This window comes from Papio anubis, unplaced genomic scaffold, assembly GCF_008728515.1.
Source record: "Papio anubis isolate 15944 unplaced genomic scaffold, Panubis1.0 scaffold44, whole genome shotgun sequence".
NCBI classification, from domain to species: Eukaryota; Metazoa; Chordata; class Mammalia; order Primates; family Cercopithecidae; genus Papio; species Papio anubis.
Genome location: NW_022164575.1, coordinates 135,319 through 152,430, shown reverse-complemented (window position 1 = coordinate 152,430; position 17,112 = coordinate 135,319). Strand labels below are relative to the sequence as shown.

The 17,112-nt window shown below is 41.5% G+C and overlaps 1 protein-coding gene across 2 annotated transcripts in view; it reads right to left on the bottom strand.

The window, feature by feature from the left end:
- Window positions 1-17,112, bottom strand: part of LOC100997810 (aromatase) — a 91,690-nt gene that overhangs the window by 11,000 nt on the left and 63,578 nt on the right. For both annotated transcript variants that reach the window (XM_017960617.2, XM_003900933.4), the window contains 3 exons: window positions 16,213-16,363; window positions 6,767-6,921; window positions 1,423-1,599 (listed from right to left, as the gene is read on the bottom strand). In XM_017960617.2, the coding sequence (XP_017816106.1) occupies window positions 1,423-1,599; window positions 6,767-6,921; window positions 16,213-16,363 (483 nt within the window). The remainder of the gene's footprint in view (window positions 1-1,422; window positions 1,600-6,766; window positions 6,922-16,212; window positions 16,364-17,112) is intronic.

Here is a 17,112-nt window from a genome sequence, read left to right as displayed (position 1 = left end):
TGGTAACCACCAAACTACTCAAGTGATTTATGCTTTTTGGTGTGGTGGTAGAGTTGCATGTACATTTTTTTTTTTTGATCAGTAGAGTGATTTGGGGGATTTATAGGTTTTTAGGGTATATTCACTACTAGGGTTACAAAATGTATGAGGTCACGATATGAATAATGGATTTAAGAATCTTGTTTAATAATAAATTCTGTTCCTCTTGAGATAATATAAGGCCAATGCTTATGGATAAGAAGTAATAAAAAACAAATTCTATTATTCAAGGGCATAATAAGCATTATGTCAACTGTATAAATATTTAGTGGTAGGTAATGTTCTAAAAGACATCTGAATGGGCTTGTGAATTTTTCTTTGTGTACATGTATTAGTACCTTATGCACAGACTACTAAAATGGAGACCAAAACATTCTTTAAGAGTAATATATAATTTAAATGACTTTAAGAAGAAAACGAAAAAGGTATATCAGAAAGAATACCAATTTTTTAATTCCTATACTTTCCAGGTTAGTGTGTGGATAAAGGTCGCAATGGCAATAAAAAATGTAACCCGTAGAAAACAGTGTAAAACAATTAGGTACAAGTCCAGTGAATTCCATTCCTGTCAGGTGTTTGATCATTAGGTTAAAAAGTTATCAAAAAGTCAAGGACTTTTGCACAATGGCACAACTTTTCAAGAACTAGCCGAAATATTGGCAGTTGTACTCAGGTTGCAAATTGGTTTAATCCTGCCAAAATAAAACCAAGTTCTATGAGTTTGACGTGAGCATGCACACGTTTTCATATTCATTTCTGTATCATAGTGAGGAAACTAGCCTTTTGAGTGAGACATCTTGTTAAGACTATAAACAATAAATGGCAAACATGTATATATAGCAATTTTTAATACTGTTTGGCACACATTAGATACTACGTTAATGGCAGCTAATATCATCATTTCCGTCAGCATCAGTATCACCAGCAATATTGACATTTTTATCATATAGGCATGATATTTTCATGTTTAGTAGCTTTGAGGGAGGAGTGTGTGTATATACGTGTGTATATATGTATGTATATATCATGCCCAAAAGAACAGTTGGAAATGATTAAATATATAAAGTTGATTGGTGGTAGGATATGCTAATAACCAAATGAACTAATCACAGTTGTTAAGTTTCAACTGTGGGTAGAATTCTATTTCCTAGAGTAATGAGGAAAGATACAAAAGAAATAGATGCTGGCCCCTACTTTATGGAAATTTATATTTTATAAGTGAATAAAGCAGAAACACTAGGGAAAAAAACAAGGAGTACTTAGAAATGTTTGAACAAGAGCAATGTAGAAAACGGCATGTGATTCCTTTGGTCTGCTAACCCTCCTAGCTCCTTGTTCAATAAAGGACAGATGGTCAAGATGCGAGAGTGAAAATGTCAGTACCATCCAAAGGGATCCTCAAGAAGAGCATGTTAGAGGTGTCCAGCATGACACGCCGCAGGAGGGTCAACACGTCCACGTAGCCTGATTCATTGGTCACTTCCTCCAACCTGTCCAGATGTGTTTTGAGGGATTCAGCACAGACTGTGACCATGCGAACAAGGCCGGGGCCCGACAGAGCTGCAGGGTACACATCAGAGAATCAGCCATCATGAACTCCAGGGCACACACAAAATCAGGCCATTCTGGCTTTTTATGTTGGAGCTTAATTGTCCACAATTTTTTATTTAATAATTGGGTGGAAGTTTTCATCATCTTATGCTTTTCTGTGATTTTCCATAAGCACGTACTATCCTATAGTTAAGAATGAATGAATGGAAGGAAGATAGGGACAAATATTATTTTAAACAAACTGTTAAAAATTCAACTTTTTTCATGCTCTAGCCAGCCATTTATGAGACTGCAAAGGAAACATTTAGTACTTGTGGTCATAACTCACAAATCAGTGATTTTTTCATATTTATTGTATACATTTCCCTCCAAAGCTGATTTGGATTTGCCTAGGATCATATTTATTTTGTGTTTCAACAGGTGGCAGGATATTACTGGAAAACTGGTCAAATTGGATCCTATTTGATCTAAGGTGCTTCCTGTTAAAGTGTAAAAGGCTAGTTGTAAAAATCCCCCAAAGTGCCCTTCTCTTAATTTTGATTTCTCTTCAAACTACTTCCAGGTTTATTTTACTCAACCAACGGCATGACAGCTAAGCAATTCCTTGCTTGCTTACCAGTCTTCCCTCACTGAACTGAGAGCTCTTTAAGGACAGTGACAGTCGCTCACTAGCATTGCCCTTCAAGCTGATGGTCCATGGGGGCCTTCATACATATTTTTTCAACAGAGGAAAGAATGAATGAATGAAAACAGAGTAAACTGGCTCTGATCTCACTCTTCCCCTGTTCCTGACTATCTGAGCAGTCCTGATGGTGGGTGGCCTACACAGGAGGGTTTAACCCTTAAAGTGCCCCTTTCTCTCTTTGTGTTAAGTTTCTTTAAGCTTCTTTTAGGAGTAATCTTTCTTTTTAAATCTTTTATTATTCATGTTTGTTGTTAACGTCAGAGTCTTTGAAATGAGATAAAAAATATTGGGAAACTTTGTAGATGTAACTCCAGAAGAAGATTATCCTCTGTCTCTCTCTCTCTCTCTTAAACACACACACACACACACACACACACACACACACACACACACACACACTGGGTTAAGCTGCAGAACCCCCATGCCTGAAGGTATACTTTGCAAACAAGAAAGGAGGCCTGAGGACTGGTCCTAGACTTTTGAGATTTCCATACATCTTGGAAGGAAGGTTGAGGTAGGAGCAGGCTTTCTGACCATAGGAAGGACTTGGCAGATGTGAAAGACCAGGATGTTGTTCTCTGGGTGACTGCCACTTCAGCAAGCAGGACAAATGACTCAACCCTTTGTGTGGAAGGGTTGGCTTAGAATGTCACTGGTGGTTTTCTCCCAGGCTCATGCATGATTTGCCTCTGTGTTTAAAGAGCTTGAAGCCACATGCCAAACTTATGGGCAAAAATGTAATAACATTGCTTATAGGCAGTGGTATGATGTAGATATGATTTAATTTTTAAAATGTGCCAAAACGTATTGAATCTGTCCAGTCAAAAGAAAATTGGGCAAGCAAACAGCAAATACCATCAATATGGACACATTTCTCGGCAGTTTTGGGAAACATATGCTATTTCTTCACCCCTCGCTCCCACCCTTCCCCACCTCCCAAGATGGGCCATTGCCTAAGTTGCACTTAACTATTTCTCTACAGACTCACCTAGTAAGTCAATACTTTCATTAACGTTACTGAAACTTGTGCCAAACTTTCTGCTATATCAGGAAAACCAACAGGGAGTCTAACTCTAAAAGGAAATTCACTGAAAAATGCTTAGGACTCTTATTGATTATAGAAATGTCAGACACCACAGTGAACTTTCCAATAAGCAATTAGCCTCCTATTTCTTGGGATTATGAATTTGGGTCCAATTGTGTAGCACTTTTTTGTAGAAACCCTGATCTTCCCTATAGAAGGCTATCTAAAAAAAAGTCACAAAGATGTTTGGCTTAATTTCCAAGTACTATAGGGTCTACTACCGTAGGGTCTATCCTTTTGACTATCTTGAACCCACAGCCTCCCCTCCACCTTTCCTGCATCACTGCAGTAGCTCCTAAATGTTCTCACTGCTCACGGTCCTGCTTCCTTCCAATTAGTCATTCTCTCTGCTACCAGAGGGATTTTTATAAAATACAAATATGTTCATATCATTCTGCTTAAAATCTTTAGTGATTCTCCATAGTTTTTGAGATAAGCTCAATTCCTTGCCTTAACCGAGAGATTTTTGGTGATATGGCCCTGCCCTCCCCTTGGCCACGTCCCTGAATGTATCTGCACCAGGCACAAGGACTTACTGACAGGGCCCTGGATGCGTCATGTCTAACTATTCATCTGTGCCTTTGGCTATCCTGTTCTTTACTCCTAGAATGTTTGTCTTTTGTTTTCTTAATTAGCTTCTACCTTACTCATTATGAGCATCCAGTCCTCTGAAAAGTCTCCCCTGCCCCTCAGTGTGCTTTAGATGGCCTGTTCATCTGTACTTGGCATCACTCCGTGCAACCGCCAGCATTACTATCACCTAGGGTAGTGTTTGGTGATGTGCTGGGCTGCCCCTTCCTAATTCAAACCCCCCTCCCCCATTATAAGTTCCTCGAGGGCAGGAACCACATCTGGTTTGTCATTGTATCTTGGTACCTAGTTCAGTGATGACAACAGTGGTTTGTCAAACAAATGGATGAACTTAGAGATTCTTTTAATTAGCTCTTGCATGTCAGGGTAGAGGATATTGGTATGTGAAAGTTAACTACTCCTAAATACTAGTTCACATATTCCTAATATGCCTGAGCCAAATGAAAAAGTCAAACGTGGGATCTTATAGCATTATTTCATTTGCTCTTCACAATAGCCCTAGAGTGCAAGTTTTATAACATTTATCACCTTTTGTGAATAGGGAAACTGAAGCTCAGAAAGGTGAAGCGACTTGCCTAAGGTCAGATAGGTAGCAAGTGGCAGTGCTGGGACTCAAACTCACAACCTGTAATACCAAGTCCTATACTTTTTCCATTAATTCGTTCCATAGTTTTATAAGGTATAAGGAGATTTATCTCCCCCAACATGAGTGATAGGCAGAATAATAGCACCCTAAATTTGTCTGGGTCATAATCCCCAGAACCAACTAATACGTTACTTTACATGAAAAGTAGCAGATATAACTAAGGTTAAGGACTTTGAAATGGGGTGGGACAAACCTCATCATGAGTTCTTAAAAGCAAAGATTACAGGCTCATGCCTGTAATCCCAACACTTCAGGAGGCCGAGGCGGGTGGATCACAAGGTCAGGAGATCGAGACCATCCTGGCTAACACGGTGAAACTCCATCTCTACTAAAAATACAAAAAATTAGCCGGGCGTGGTGGGGGGTGCCTGTAGTCCTAGCTACTTGTGAGGCTGAGGCAGGAGAATGGTGTGAACCCAGGAGGTGGAGCTTGCAGTGAGCCGAGATGGCGCCACTGCACTCTGGTCTGGGCGACAGAGCAAGACTCTGTCTCAGAAGAAGAAAAAAAAAAGGCAAAGGACCTTTCTAAGCCAAGGTCAAAGCCAGAGAGAGATGGGATGACAGAAGGTGGGCCAGAGATGTAACGTGCAAAGGACTCAATCCACTGTTGCTGGCTTTGAAGCTGGAGGAAAGGGCCATAAGCCAAGGAATGTGGCTGGCCTCTAGAGCTGGAAAAGACAAAGAGAGTCTTTCCTAGAGCCCCCAGAAAGGCACATAGCCTTGCCTATGCCTTGATTTTCAGCTCACTGAGATCCATGTCAGACTTCTGACCTACAGAACTGTGAGATAAATGTGTTCTTGTAAGCTACTTATTTTGTGGCAATTTGTTACAGCAGCAATAGGAAAGTGATACACTGGGGTCTACAGCAAGAGTTGTGCTGAGTCCTGATGAGGGGCAGCTCTGAAGGCTGGACTCAACACCCAGTGGGCACAGGTACTGGCATAGCTCTCCCCATCTTAGCAGGCACACGGAAGGTGGTGACCTGGGTTCACAGCACGGGCTGCTGGAGGGAAGGCTGTGAATAGACAGGGCCGGACCTAAAATCATCTAGCCCCAGATTCCACCACTAACAAGGTTTCTAGGGCACGATTATTTTTCTTGATGCTTGATAGTAATGTCCAGGCTTAGTCATGTGTATTCCCCAATAGTTTCATTTCCAGCATGATGAGGTAAAGGGAGAAAAATCACTGGATAAGGAGGCTTGCAACCGAGTCTCAGCTCATTCATTACTCCCTGTTTTGCCTGGGTGAAAATCATAACTTCATTGGGACTTTATTTCCTCAACTGTTAAAATCAGAGGTTAGATGACAGATATGGTCCCTCTCAGTTCTAAAATTCTCTAATTTCATTCACAAATTGCTTCTTGTTGAATCATCTGGGCTGTCAGTCAAGCACTCAGCAAACACATTGTGTGGCCATGTTTAAATCAAACATATGGGTGACATGCTAAATTCTTAACGGAAATTACTCTAAATATATATCTTCATCTCTTCTTTATACCTATAAAATTGCTTTGCATATCAATAAGAAGAAAAGAATGTGTGGTGATTAAGAAATATAGGCTTCGGGGATATATTCCAGGCTATCATTTACTAATGTTTGGACCTTGGGCAAGTTACTTAACCTCTTTATGCCTTCATTTTCTGTCAGTTGTAGGTGATAACAACATTTACCACATGGGGCTGCCATTCAAGTGTTTAGAACAATGGCTACTACAGAGTAAAGGTATAATGAATGTTAGCTCTTCCTGCTTTATTGCAGTATAATTCAAAATATGATTTCAGACTGGGCATGATGGCTCATGCCTGTAATCCCAGCACTTTGGGAGGCCGAGGCGGGTGAATCGTTTGACTCCGTGAGTTCGAGCCCAGCCTGGTCTCAAATGTGGCAAAACCCTATTTCTACAAAAAATACAAAAATTAGCCAGGCATGGTGGTGCACACCTGTAGTCCCAGCTACTTGCGAGGCTGAGGTGGGAGGATCACCTGAGCCCGGGAGGCGGAGGTTACAGTAAGCCAAGGTCGTGCCACTTCACTCCAGCCTGGGTGATAGAGTCAGACTCTGTCTCCATAAATAAATAAATAAGTAAATAAAATATTTAACAAATGTGATTTCAAAAAAGGCATATTCATAGACAAAAACGAAGATTGTAGCTAAGTACCTGCTTACCTTTCATAAAGAAGGGTCGAGTTGTTTTCCAGAGATCTGGATTGTTGTTAAATATGATGCCTTTCTCATGCATACCGATGCACTGCAGCCCAAGTTTGCTGCCGAACCGAGAGCTGTAATGATTGTGCTTCATTATGTGGAACATACTTGAGGACCTGAAAAGAAAGGAAACCTTGGTGTGCATTTTTAAGGGTCAGCAGAACTCATGGTGGTACATTTGGACTAGGAGGTGGCTCTCTTAGCAAATGCATGTCGTTCCAAATGCAATGTGCATGATTTCTAGTATTCAGATTGAATAAGCACTTCTGTTAGCGTGAGGACATCCTTCTCCAGTTGAATCATTTCTACCTACTGACTCCCTGTTTAAACATCACCAAAGATAGAAAAGACACACATATACCCACATACCATTCCTTATTTCTCTTTCTTCTCTAACCTCCCCAAAATACTACCCACTACTGGAGTCAGAGCTTCAAGGCTGTTAAGAAGCTGAACCCTCCATACCACCAGAGCCAGAAGAACCTCCAGCCTCCCAGGTCTCACCCAGCCTCACTCCACAAAGTGCCACCCACTGCAAGAGTGAGTCACAGAATCGGAAGTTTGTGGAATTACCAAAGTCTTGTTTTCCTATTTTGGAACCAGCAGTTTTGCCCGGTACCACCCAACTCTAGTCTCTGATCAGGCCTGCCCTCTCCAGTGGAGTATCAGTCAGGGCTTGAAAAACATCTCCTTGGGCACTTCTTCTAGCCCTGAGCTTGGCCAGGGGCTGGCTGGGCTGGCATGCAAAGTTCACTGTGGTAGTAAAGGAAGCTATTTTGGGGCTCTGCATTCCATCATGACTCATCAAGGTCTCCAGGGTCACAGAGTTCTCCCATGACATAGGATGTGATGAGTCATGAGATAGTACAATTTGCATGATGCTCAATTATGCAAATTCAAGATGCGTAAGATGTCATTGGTATTATCTTGATTTCAGATGTTGTTGTTACTTTCTTGGTGAACTTAATATTTATACAAAATTTCATGTATTAATTTCAACTTTGGTCCTCCCTCCCCTCTGGTCTCCCAAAATTTCGTTTCACAATGCAAATTCTCCTACTATGGAGGTTTTCAGAACACATAACCCTCAAAAGATTAGAAGTGGTTACTATAATATCTGCAACTGGTTCTCAGACAGGTTGGAGAGACTCTTATTCCTCCATCTCCTAGTTGACACTTGGCTCCTAAAAGGATACCTTTGCCTTAGTGAGGTTGTTCAGTTTACCTGCTGAAATACCTTCCCAGAGGACTCCAGGCCTAAAAAGCGCTGCTCTGGTTCAACGGATTAGGTTGTGGGCTAAGTATTAATCCAGCTCTCACATCTGTGATATGTTCCATAGTCCTATTTAAGCTTTAAAAGTAAGCCTCTGAAATAATGGTAATGTCAAGAAATTAGAACAGGATTATTATTATGTAAGATACAAAAATTAGCTGGGCGTGGTAGTGTGTGCCTGTAGTCCCAACTACTTGGGGGGCTGAGGCAGTAGGAGAGCTTGAGTCCTGGAGGTTGAAGCTGTCCAACCTGGGTGACAGACCAAGATCCTATCTCAAAAAAAACAAAAAACAAAAAAACAAAAAAACCGCAGAGCTATTGTATAAATAACTTATTTACTTGATATCTATTTCAGGAAAAATCCCCTATTTTCAAATAAAAACACCATTAAAGATTCTTTTGATCTGATTCTGGATAATATTCATCAAATAATCCTAAGTTTTGGATATGTTTGCCTCTCCCTAGCAAAAAAATAAATAAATAAAAATAATAAAAACAAAAATAAAATAAAAATACAGATGCTTCCATTTGTATTCTAGAGAATTAATTTGTCTGACACTTCAAATTTTGTCATATATAGAAAAATTATGCTATAGGAAGGCATGAAATTCTTACTAATTAAAATATTTGAAAACTCTAGCTTTACTTACCTTCCCCTCCATCATTCCATAATTAAAGCAGAAATTAAGTAATTTATATACTCTTTGTTCACAAACTCGTATCTAAAAATTTTAAGCACTTAACGGACAAACCCTATTTTTCTGCTCTGACCCTAGGGCTTTTGCATACTGCATTAATTATATTGGCCTGTCCATTTCATTTAAGAACTTGCTAACCAGTTTTCAAAAGAGAGTAAGAAACTCCAAACATAAAACAAACCCAACTAAATATTTGCTAGTTATTAGTAACAAAGAGTCAACCTTTAAAATTCATGTGTCCTTTAGAGGGCACCAACATCTCAGCTATTTTGAATTCAAACCTCAGGCTTGTCAGGGACAAAGCTAATCAGGCAGAAGTGATAAAGCAAGGGATGTGTGACTGGCCACAGATGAGCAATTTAAAACAAGGTCACTTACTAAAAGTAGGCTGGATTGATCTAGCCAGAGTAAATCAGAGAAGTGAAGAACAGAAGGTCAGTGACGAACTAAGGACCCCAGCCCAGAGCTCCTCCTGGCAGTCAAGACAGGCCTGGCTCTGGCTTGTGGGCCAGCCTGCAACACTGCCATAGGCAAGCGTTATACTCATTAGTTGGGAGAATGAGGATTTCTTAGCACTGAGGAGAGTCCAAATGAGTCCCCAACCTCACAGGGACAGGGCACAGTGTTGGGTGTCTGGTCACTAGGGTTATTATCCCTCATTAAGCATGACTGAAGACAAAAGACATCTCCAAAGATGGCAGACCTATTGTCTGTTCAAAATGAAAAGTAGCCAGGGAGTAAGCTCTTAGGTGATGAGAAGGAAGCCACCTGAGTTCTGGGATTAAACAACTCACACACTTGTGGGCAGGTTCAACAGTGATGAGGAGGCAATTAATGGAATAATTGGTGACTTTTTTTTTTTTTTTTTTTTTGAGACAGAGTCTCACTCTATCGCCCAGGCTGGAGTGCAGTGGCACAATCTCAGCTAACTGCAAACTCCACGTCCCAGGTTCAAACAATTCTCGTGCCACAGCCTCCTGAGTAGTTGGGATTACAGGCGCCCGCCACCAGGCCCAGCTAATTTTTTGTGTGTGTTTTTAGTAGAAACAGGGTTTCACCATGTTGGCCAGGCTGGTCTCAAACTCCTGACCTCAAGTAATACGCCCACCTTCACCTCTCAAAGTGCTGGCATTACAGGTGTGAGCCACTGCACCCAGCTGATGACAAACATTTAAAAACAGTTGCCTCGTGTAGATCTGTTCCATCAATCCTGTCACCTTTTCACTGTCCTTCATGTCTCTAATATCCTCACTTACCCAGCTTAAATTCGAGGTGACTATAAGAGATAAGCAATCTTTATAACAGAGGAATCTTACTGTAACCACCCAACCAAGTGATCAAATTTAACATCAATGCTACTGGGACAACCCGTTACTCATCTTCTGATGTGATGTGATATGAAGTTCCTAGTACTACTGAAGTGTTATTGCAAAAATGTGCAACCTTAATCTAATTGAGCCTTTAGACCCAATTTCAGTTTACAAGAAATACAGGGAATAGTTGAATATAGTAAATGACATCCTGATGAAACAGTGAGAGAAATTCAGAATGTGGGATATCTTATAGCTGACCTGGTCTCTTCAAAAGGTCAATGTCATAGGGGGAAAAGTGTGACTGGGGGACGGCTCTTTCAATTTTCCTACTCATTTGATAATTTTCTTAATAGAAAGTTGGGAAGAAATTATTGTCAATCATTAAAATTAAAATACCCTTCCCTGAATCCTCAACTCCCTTGACCCTCTTCTTACTTTGTCATGGTTGCCTGGTAAAACCACAACTCCAGCTAAGTCCAACTCTAAGCTTATTCTGTGCTTGCATCTGGCAGTTGAGGCTGGGAAGAAAAGAAAAACCATGTATGTGCACACGTGTGTGTGCATGTGTGTGCGTGAGCACACATGTGCCTGCTGTCAGGTCTCGGTTAAATTCAAGTGGGCTCTTAGTGTCGCTGGCAATGCTACTGCAAGTCCCCAGCCCGTTCACTCTCTCACTCTTCTACATGACTATCATATTCTCCCCACTCAGCCCCAGCTGAAGACTTTATTTCCAATTTTCCCAAGAAAATGGAAACAACTACAAGAGAATCTCCGCAAGCCCCAACGACCCGGACCTGTGCCCGTATATTCCACCTTCCCTCCTATTACGATGGAAATTCCATGTCCCCATTCAAGGCCAACCCATCCACTTGTCCCCAGGGACCTCTTCACATCTCACTTAGCACACCCTTTCTTTCTCTTCCATCAACAATCATTTGATTTTCCTCCATAACTGACCATTCCCCCTACAACTCACATACTGTAATTTCTCCTATTTTAAAAATCAAATTTCTTTGCCTGCACATCTCGTTCAGCTACTGTCCCATTTCCTGCCTTCTTTATGGCAAACTCCTTGGAAGACTTGTCTACACTTGATGCCTCTGATTCTTCTCCCCCTATTCTCTTCTCTGGTCAGACTTTTGCCCTGACTAGTCTAATGAAACTGCTATTGTCAAGGTCACCTGTGACTTCCCTGTTGCTAAACGCAGTACTGAAATCTCCATGCATTCCCTTTCCCCATCAGTGGTATTTGACATGGTTCAAAATTTCCTACGCCCTGATATGGATTCTTCACCTGGTTTTCAGACATCACACTTTCCTGGTTTTCTCTTCTCGGTCCAGCTGCTCCTTCTCAGTCTCTGTTGCTAGTTTCTGTCCTATTTACATTAGAGGGTCTCCAGGTTCAGTCCTCTCTACTCAATCATCCCACTCAGATGTCAACTGGGCATGTCAAATCTAACATGTCTAGAATGGAACCCTAATCTCTCCCCTTCCCAACTTGCTCCACCTATCTTAGGACACGATGTCCCCATTCAATGCAAAACTGGACAGCACTTTGACTCTTTTTTTTTTTTTTCTCTTACATCCTACATCCAATCTGTCAGCAAGTCTGTTGGCTTTGCCTTCAAAATATGTCTGGAATTTTCCCTCATATCTTATCACCTCTACTGCTACCACCTGGACCAGCCACCATCACCTCTTGCCTAACTGGTCTCTCTGTCCCCATCCCTTGTCTTCTTGCACCTATTATCAACAGAGCAGCCAGAATGATTCTGCTGAAACACAAATGAGTCACATGCGTCACTCTTTTGCTCAAATTCTTCAGTGGCTTCCTTTCTCACAGAGGGTAAAAGCTGGAGTTGTTACAATGGCCTGCAAGGCCTGACGTGATTTGGTGCCCTATTGCCTCTCTCATCTCATCTCCTGTGTTCTTCCACTCAGGATCTCGCCTTAGGACATTGGCACTTGCTGTTCCTTCTGTCTAGAATGCTTTTCCACCAGGTCTCTGCATGGGCTACTTGCTCATTTCCTTTAGGTTTTTATTTAAACGCTGTCTTCTCAGTGAGGGCTGCCTGAACCACCTATTTACAATCACACCTGCATCTCTACAACTCGTCCTCCCCCATCTGCTTTCCCTATTCTTTTTCTATGTAATACCTATCTGCCTCATAACAGTGTGACCAGCTATCCTGGTTTGCCCAGGATTTTGCCAGTTTCAGCACTGAAAGTCCCACATCCTGGGAAAGGCCCTGGTCCCAGGCAAACTGAAACAATTGGTCACTCTGCTGATACACTATATATTTTACTTGTTTATTGTTGACCTAGTGACAACACACTGCTCCATGAGGTAAAGGAATTTTGGCTGGTTTTTTCACTGCTGTATTCCCAGAGCTTAGAACAATACCTGCTGCTATACATAGTAAGTTTTCAATAAATATTTAATGGATGAAGAGCCAGTAATGACTATTACAACTTAGAATCATTCAGTGCTTAGTATATAATAAATTCTCAGTAAATGTACATTCAAAGAATAAATGAAGGAAACCCCTGCAAATGATGTGTAAATTTGCACATCTTTAAGACAGATGTAAAAATATAACCCTAATTAGTATGTTAATTGCTAACAGATATGCAAACAGAACCCGAATTAGCATGCTAATTGCTAATTTCCCTTTATGAGTGCTACATAAATTTTCTTTTGTATTCATGACAAAAACGAATCTAGGGACATATAATGGACATATAGTGTCATGCAGCACCTACAGACCCTCATTAATTTAGAGCACAGCTGCCTGGGTAGCTGCCTGGGGGAAGAACGGTGCACACATCATCTACATCTCACCAGATGGACTGTGCCTCGACGCCCCCAGTGGTGCAGGCGGCATCGCAGCAGCCCACATGCCTGACTTCTCCCCTGAAGTTCTGCAGCCCCCATTACTTTGGGACAAAGCTGGTTGGAAAAGTTGGACCATAATTTCTACACAGTTGTAATGACTACAGACCTCAAACTTTTCAAAAGAAAAAAAAAATCTGGCAAACTATTCAAATAAAAATAAAAAGCTTTCTGAGGTCCAGTGGGGTCTTTTCAAGAGGTACGGGGAGTTCTGGAAGGGACTTGAAGAGCAGGCAAGGAAAGGAGATGGGGACAAACACGTCCTATTCCCGCGGGGAGCTCAGCCTTTAACAACAAAATGGAACTGCTCTGAGGCAATTAAGGAGAACACAAAGACTCCAACAAGTGAAAAGCCTGAGAGGACAGGAAAAGGAAAGAACTGGGAGAGCTGGGGGTAGGGTGGGGGGGTTGTGGCCGCGTCTCTGCGTGCACAAGCGCCTGACTTGGTCGGGGTTGTTGGAATCAGTTTCCTAATTAAGATTAGCAGAGTGGTCAGATGCCACCCCCACTGTAACGAGCAACCACTTCAAGAACTGTCTTTGGGAATTCAGGGAGTTTTTCTGGAGACTTAAGAATCTAGCATCGAAATATCTAGTATGTCAGAATGATTTCTATCCTGGTACTGTGGTCCTTTCTCAATTCCATCATTCTTTACACCAATTCTAGTCTTATACTGCCACCACCTCAGCATAAGACAAAACCAAACCTGCATCGCTGTTTCCCCTAACCCTGGGGAGAGGCCCTTCTGCCCCAGGAGCTTCCTCCTCCACCCCCTCTCCAGATGGAAGTTCTCAAACTCAGTCACACCCTGGGATCACCTGGGGAGTATTAAACACCACTGATGCCTGGGTCCTACCCTCAGAGGTTCTGATCTAAAAGTCGGGGTGTGGCCTAGGCAGTGGGGATTTGAAAATCTCCCTGGGTGACTGTAAGGTACAGCTAGGGTGAGAAGCATGGCACTGTGCTAGATCCTGGGCAGCAGGTAGATATCCTTCTAGATAAATATCCTGGGGGTCACTTCACCTGTCTGCTGAGGGAAAGAGGTGGTGGGGAAGGCAGACCCTGGGCTGGGGAGAGCTGGAAGGCAGGTGGCTGTGTGGGGAAATGTAAGAGCAGCAGCAAATGTCCCTACCCGCAAACCCAAACACCAGCGCTTCCAGGATATTTGTGAGACCGGAGCCAGTTGTAAAAGTGACTCAAGTACTGATTTTTAAAATGAGAACATATCAAGAACATATCATAGTCACTTAAATTTGGCTGACTAAAGCCTAATAGACCAGGAGAATTAAAATTTAAAAAGTAATTATGATCTAGTTCTTAGAGCAGTGGTTCTCAAACTCAAGTGTGCAGCAGAATCACCTGCAGACTTTGTTAAAACACGGATTGCGGGTCCCACCCCAGACTGTCTCATTTAGTAGGTCAGGGTGGGGCCCAAGAAGGTGCATTGCTAACAAGTTCCCAGGCTTGTTGATGCTGCCTGTTGAAGGACCACACTTTGAAAACTACTGCATTAATGTACGTCACAATGAACCCAATGAAATGCTGTTTCCACCTGAAGCCATTTCTGTTTACTTGTGTGAGGTCTGCCTTAGCTACTCTTAGAAGTGCTACAACATGAAACTGAATGAAACAAACAAAAAAATCCCAGGCCAAAAAAAAATTGTTTTGGATAGTTTGAAATATTTGGAAGTATTAAAATAACACCTATTTCTCTCCTGCTTCCTTCTTTCAGTATCTGCTTCAAATATTTGGGCTTTGAGGATACCGTGGTATTTTATGAGATGATGTATGTAATCTTGACCTGAAAAAATTATGTAGTTTCTAGAAAAGCTTCACTTGCTTTTGAGCTATAGTCTTTGTATCTGAATGAATAATTTGAACAAATTGATAAAACACCCTGGTCAGCTTCGGTTTGTGGGTAAAGCTCTGTCAGGGATTACAAATATAAAAATGTGTTAATGAGACAGTGTTTGCACATAGGTTTGCTAAAAATCTACTAAAACTGGCTGAAAGTCTAGGGAAATATGCTGCCTTTGAAATTCTCCATTTTCTAAGATCAATAAACAAGAAACGAGTATTTCACCAAACTAGTTCTTTATAGTCAATTCCTATTTAGTTAACCATAGAACTAATTCAATCTGCTAGTTATCCACAAAATATAATAATGCAGAGAGGGAGGACACTATTTTTTTAAATGGGTAATATTGTTCCTGATTTATGTAAGATCCCTCCACTGGATACTGGTGTAAAGTCATAAATGAAAGAGCAGCATGTGAATGACTTCTTTTTCTACTGTCTCTTCTTTTATTTTCTTTTTTCTTTAATCAGATTCAGCCAAGGTCGGTTTACCATCTGCTCTTTTAGAGGTGCTCAGTGGCTTGGCAGGAGAATAAATTAGCAAATTGCTGATCAGATACCTCTGCCTCAGGTTTTATTTTACTTTTTAAAAGACAGGGTCTTGCTCTGTCACCCAGACTATAGTGCAGTGGTGTCTTGGGTTTTATTTTTGTTTTGTATGGGTTTTTTCTTTGTTTGTTTGGCTTGGTTCTTTTTAATGTTTATTTGTGGTTAAGACCAAAAAACTTAGGAAAGCAGAAAAGATAACACCTCTCCCTAAAGTATGTTTCGTTGAAATCAAATTATCTGGCTTCTAAGTTTCCACATTCACTGCTCACAGAGACTGTAAATAATTTCCCAACTTTCTAGAGTTATTTATTTATGTACCGCTGACTTCATTTCAAGCAAAACCCAATTATTCTGTTTCAATGTTAGATTTCTGGGGATTGCTCACCTTCATTTCAGTGGTAAAAATATAGCATTAGAAACAAAGACATCAATAATAAAAATAAAGCTGTCTTAAGTGGAAAAAACTCCAGCCTCGATTTAAAAAGTATGTCTCCCGCTGGGCGCGGTGGCTCACGCCTGTAATCCCAGCACTTTGGGAGGCCAAGGTGGGTGGATCACGAGGTCAGAAGATCGAGACCACCCTGGCTAACACGGTGAAACCCCGTCTCTACTAAAAATGCAAACAATTAGCCGGGCGTGGCGCGGGCACCTGTAGTCCCAGCTACTCAGGAGGCCGATGCAGGAGAATGACGTCAACCCGGGAGGCGGAGCTTGCAGTGAGCTGAGATCGCGCCACTGCACTCCAGGCTGGGCAATAGAGCGAGACTCCGTCTCAAAAAAAAAAAAAAAAAAAAAAGTATGTCTCCGATTATGAACAGACTTACTTGCTGATAATGAGTGTTTCCTCTCCAGAGATCCAGACTCGCATGAATTCTCCATACACCCGGTTGTAGTAGTTGCAGGCACTGCCGATCCCCATCCACAGGAATCTGCCATGGGAGATGAGGGGTCCAATTCCCATGCAGTAGCCAGGACCTAGGACAGGTGTCAGAGCGTAAGCTACATCTTAGTCACACCAAAAATTGCAACTGCTTTGTGTTACTCCTGTTTTTGTTCTTTTATAGCTAAGTGTTCTTTACATTTGATGTATATCTGTGAATCATGAATAAAGTGATTTGAAACAAAACAAAACAAAAGCCTCACACTTAACATGAGGCTCTTCACCCCTCCGTGAGTAAAAAGGATTCAGTATCCACGCCACACTAGTTTTATTTGGTCTCAATCATTTCAGTCTGAATGAACTGGGGTGTGTGTGCTAATTTCTTCCCAGGTTAACCGGTATCAATGAGTTTTGAATACAAGTCAATTCGTGCGTTTGGTAGCAAACATGGAAACGCTGACGAGCCGCAGCTCTGTTTGGCGTGTAGTTTTTTTCTGGAAACTTTTGGTTTGAGTGCCCCAGTTGACAGAATAGGTGGGTTAAAACTGGTCTGTAGTTTTGTAGGAAATCTTTCAACTGAAAGAAACAAGATCTACAAGGACAATGTCCAATCCAAGAACATCTATTTTATTCCCCTCAAAAAAGACTGTTTAAGAAAAGGCTCTTAAGCTAAATCTCATTAGGCAAAATAAAGCTAAGAGTTGAGGAGTCAGGCAATGGGTCTTTGAGCCTCTAGACTGGAGTTTGAGTCCCATGATCTGGTTTTAGCTGAGAGTAGTGGCTGCTTACAACCTTGCTTATGCAGAGGATGGCAGAATTATAAAGAACATGAACCCAGGGAACA